This window comes from Priapulus caudatus, unplaced genomic scaffold (assembly GCF_000485595.1).
Source record: "Priapulus caudatus unplaced genomic scaffold, Priapulus_caudatus-5.0.1 Scaffold35, whole genome shotgun sequence".
Classification (NCBI taxonomy): domain Eukaryota; kingdom Metazoa; phylum Priapulida; class Priapulimorpha; order Priapulimorphida; family Priapulidae; genus Priapulus; species Priapulus caudatus.
The window spans coordinates 682710-686895 of NW_014577096.1; the positions used below are offsets into that span (position 1 = coordinate 682710).

Genomic DNA, 4186 nt, shown 5'->3' on the forward strand with positions numbered 1-4186 from the left:
AGAGAGAGAGAGAGAGAGAGAGAGAGAGAGAGAGAGAGAGAGAGAGAGAGAGAGAGAGAGAGAAGGGGGAATTGCAATAAAGGCGAGGGCAAATGCTAAAATATGGTCATATCTGTGTTTTCTACAGAAACCAGCAGTTTGCAGCATTGTTTGGTGTTGTGACAGTATTTGGAATCCTGTTTCTTCTTGGGCAGCGGTACAAACTGTATCAGCCATTGGTAAGTAGTTAATATCATTATATGTTGATGTCGCTCAATGATTTAGAAAGTCAATGGACCTTCATGAGCAAAAGTGCCTCCTTCCTAGGAGATGTGTGGCCATTAGCAAAATAGTACATTGCAAACTACTATTTTATGGCATATATATTATAATGTACAACCACCTACCCACCCTCTCCTGTTGCATTATCCACCCACCTTCCACCTACACCTCATCCACCCACCTTTCACTAACACCTCATATACCAACCCTCCCTCATCCACTCACCCTCCACCACCACCTCATCCACCTACCCTTCCTCATCCAACCATTCTCCACCATCACCTCATCCACCCACCCTCTCTTCCAACCACCCTCCAGCAATACCTCATCTATCCCTCTACACTATCATGTCATATACCAACCTTTCCTTATCCAACCACCCTCCAGCCTAATGGCCTAATCTACCCCCATCCACTATCATCTCATATACTAACCCTGCATCATCCAACCACCCAGCATTGCGTCACCCACCACTATAACATCATACACCTCTCCATATAACCAACCCTCTCTCATTCAACCACCATCTACTACTACCTTATCCACCCACCCTCCACCTTCACCTCATCCAGTCAAGCTATTGTCCATATACACCCCCTTTCCTCCATCACCTCATCCACTTTCTCTCCCTTTTCATGTCATCAGACCACCGCTACCTCCGCCATTTTGCCTTGCCACACTTGCTTTACAATAGTGCCCTCTATCACCTCACTGAGATCATGTTGTCGGTATCGTGTCATCTACTACATGTTCGTGCCGTACTTAACTATTGCAGTTACCAAAGCAGTTTCCTTATGGCGGGCTGTGGGTGGAGAATGGGCACGACCCAGCAACGATGCCCGACATAACGCATTACACGTTTGAACCAGTAGAGTGAGCTGGCTCTCTGCATGTGGAGAGTCGTCGCCATTGTTGCCATGGCAAAGCAAACCTGTCTGGTTGCTGTCGGCAACCTTCTGTGGGCAAGTGTCATCGTTCACAGTGGCAACGTTATAATTCAGTGCCACGCTTGTATTCCTCTGGATGGTTTAAAATGTTGCAAGCATGCTCTACGTTGATGTGTATTCATTGATCAGTTGGCCCATGATCCAGCATTATTGTTTCAACCTAGTTTGTATAGTGGGAAAAATAATTTGCATCGCGGCAAAGCCAAAAAACAGCATTATTGTAATAGCTGATATAAAATGCAGACAGATCAGCTAAAAGCATCCGTAGAAGCTCTTGTCAATAATAAATTATTATTTGTTTCACAAAAATATTTTCCATTGACTATTTTTATTCATACAATTATCATTCAGTCAGCGGTGGCCATCTAAACTATTTGCATACGTTACGTAAGGCATATTTATATTTATTATCATTTATACAGTACCTTCAGAGTTAGCAGCGGGATGATACCGTGAGCTTTTAATATTAAAAATTGATGAGACAATTTACATTTCATGAAATTTTAATGAGTATACACGTTTCTAAGCTAACGTGCAGTTGTAACACGGCTGTTAGGTGAATGTGAAAGAACCAATTTTTGCCTAGGTTATCTACATAATACATAGCCTTTGTTGGCAGTATTGAGAGCATGGTTATTTCTAGACTACCATCATAAAAGTCTTATGCCTGAACTCGAGCTCTGGCTAAAAGTTGTTCTCGTACATTCTGCAAGATGCATGAATCCAAGTACCGAAACTGTCTTCAGCATTTATATTTGTAGCATTAGTTTACTGTTATACTTCAAATTGCACCACTCTCGCGCTCAGCCTTTCAAGACTGCGACTAGTGTCGTAACCTGTTTACTGCTACTCCAACCTCCAGCTCTCTCTCTCTCTCTCTTTCTCTCTCTCTCTCTCTCTCCCCCCCCTCTCTCTCTCTCTCTCTCTCTCTCTCTCTCCTCCTCCTCCCTCCTCCTCTCTCTCTCTCTCTCTCTCTCTCTCTCTCTCTCTCTCTCTCTCTCTCTTTCTCTCACTCTTTCTCGCAGCCACCCAAGGCTGCGTCCAATGTCGTAGCGCTACTTCGTTGCTACACCTCAAACTCGACCACCTCTCTCGCACGCTCCTCGTCGACCAACTCGAGCTTTCTGTAGTGTTTCTTGCGCATCGGCGACAGCGCCGTCAGCGTCGCGTTTGCTATGCGCCAGCGATACGTGTAGACGAGGAGGCTGAGAATCAACACGGAGACACCGACGACCGCGATGATGCCCAGCACGTTCCAAGTCGACCTCGCTCGCACCGCAGTTTGGGTTTGGGCACCGCAGCCCAACTCGTCGACGTCGACCGCGAGTAAGTCGGCACCTTCGAGCGCATGTGCCGAGCCGGCGCCGCAGACCATGCTGCCGCGAGCGAGCGTCGAGCGACGTGTGCCGTTCTGCATCCAGCGCACGAACTCGGCGTTGGCGCACGAGCAGACAAACGGATTGCCGGTGAGGTCGAGCGTCGCGTCGAGGCCGGCGAGCGTGCTTCGGTCGTCGTCGCCGAGCGCGTGAATGTGGTTGGCGGACAAGTTGAGCAGCCGCACGCTGGCGAGGCAGTGCGCGGGCACGGAGAGCGCGTGCAGGCGGTTGCGCGCGAGATTCAGCTCGGCGAGCTGCGCCATGCCGCAGCCGAAGAAGCCGGCCGTACTGTTCAGCTCGTCGATGCGATTCTCGGAGAGGTCTAGCACGCGCAGGTCGGCCAGCCACGCGCCGGCGAAGACGCGCGGGTCGTAGGCGGCGAAGGCGTGCTGCAGCAGCAGGTAGCGCAGCTTGGGCATCGATTGGAACTGGTTCGTCGCGAACACTGCGATGGCGTTGTCGCTCAGCGTCATCTCCTCGAGGTTCCACATGCTGCTGAAGGTGAACACGCCGAGCGCCGTCACGTTGCTGCCGCTCCAGTCGAGCCGTCGCAGTGCTCTGAAGTCGTTGAACATCGGCACCTCGGTGACGTCGGACGCGTTGCTGCCGCTGATCTTTATAAACTCGGTTTCGGCCGGCAGTGCGCTCATCGCGGCGGTAAACGCCGAACTGTTGAGCAGCCGGTGGCAGGTGACCGTGTGTACGATGCAGCGGCATCCGACGTAGCAAGCGTCCGGGAATGCGCCGACGACAAGCGGCGTCACCGCCAGCAGTAGCAATGACAGCTGATAATACATCGCCGTCTCTGGGCACAGATCGCAGAAACTAGCAGAGTGGCAGGTTGCTCTCGCCCGGCGTTTTTAAGTTCGGCGCGAGTGATGATGGCTGTAGATGCGACGCGAGTCGAGAGATGTATCTACTGCGGTAGGCAGCAAGCTGAATGAAGCGCTATTTTGCTATAATAGGCGTAGCCACCGTGCTAATGGAAGGTCGCGAGCTCACTGTTTAATGGATCACACGCTGACTCTGTCGGTGTAGCAGTGAATGACCTGCGTTCCACCTTAAACCAACGTGTGCATGAGACAGTGACGCAGCTATCAAGTGCGTTGTCTTGTTATGTCTATAAATCCGTGCACTGCTCTGATGCACGTACCGCGTGCAAGCGGCAGGGAGCGCGCGGCGGGGTTGGGTGGGGGGGGGTCAGTTGGCAACATTTCTAAGCCTACTAAGCCGTCATTTTATGTAGTCTCTCGTAATTAATAAAGGCACTATGGCGGATTATGGTTACTCGCATATCAGTGTTTTGCTATGTGCTAATGGACATGTTATTTACAATTATAGTCCCCCTCGATCCAGACGCAGTGGCCACCCCTCCCCCATCGAATGGTTCACGTTACTGGCAGGCGGAATTTCATCGCAATGTTTGTCACTAGCCAACTCTGAAAGATAACGATGATGAAAGGAGCAAAGAGCAATCAGACAAAACGGTAAGCCAAAAATTCTTACCAAACGCCATCGCAGCGCTCGTGTCTTGTCATGCGAACACTTGGCACAATAAAAATTATTCCGACTGCGTCGATGAGCAGATACGGTGTGGTGTGT

The 4186-nt window shown here is 50.4% G+C and overlaps 2 protein-coding genes across 2 annotated transcripts in view; one reads left to right on the plus strand and one right to left on the minus strand.

Annotated features, from left to right (window-relative positions):
• The window catches only part of LOC106817871 (NADH dehydrogenase [ubiquinone] 1 beta subcomplex subunit 8, mitochondrial-like), a gene marked incomplete at its 5' end in the record, with an annotated part of 8144 nt that extends 6204 nt beyond the window's left edge, over positions 1 to 1940 (plus strand). The window contains 2 exon segments of the mRNA XM_014822586.1: positions 128 to 218; positions 1037 to 1940. Of these exon segments, the coding sequence (XP_014678072.1) occupies positions 128 to 218; positions 1037 to 1138 (193 nt within the window).
• Positions 1941 to 2184: 244 nt separating this feature from the next.
• LOC106817802 (toll-like receptor 4) lies at positions 2185 to 3749 on the minus strand. Its single transcript, XM_014822506.1, has one exon. The coding sequence runs from the start codon at positions 3379 to 3381 to the stop codon at positions 2275 to 2277; it is 1107 nt and encodes a 368-aa protein (XP_014677992.1). The 5' UTR covers positions 3382 to 3749; the 3' UTR covers positions 2185 to 2274.
• Between the last annotated feature and the right edge of the window lie 437 nt (positions 3750 to 4186).

Bases quoted from the DNA above. Each gene is read 5' to 3' on its own strand.
- LOC106817802 (XM_014822506.1), bottom strand. From the start codon at position 3,381: ATGTATTATCAGCTGTCATTGCTACTGCTGGCGGTGACGCCGCTTGTC.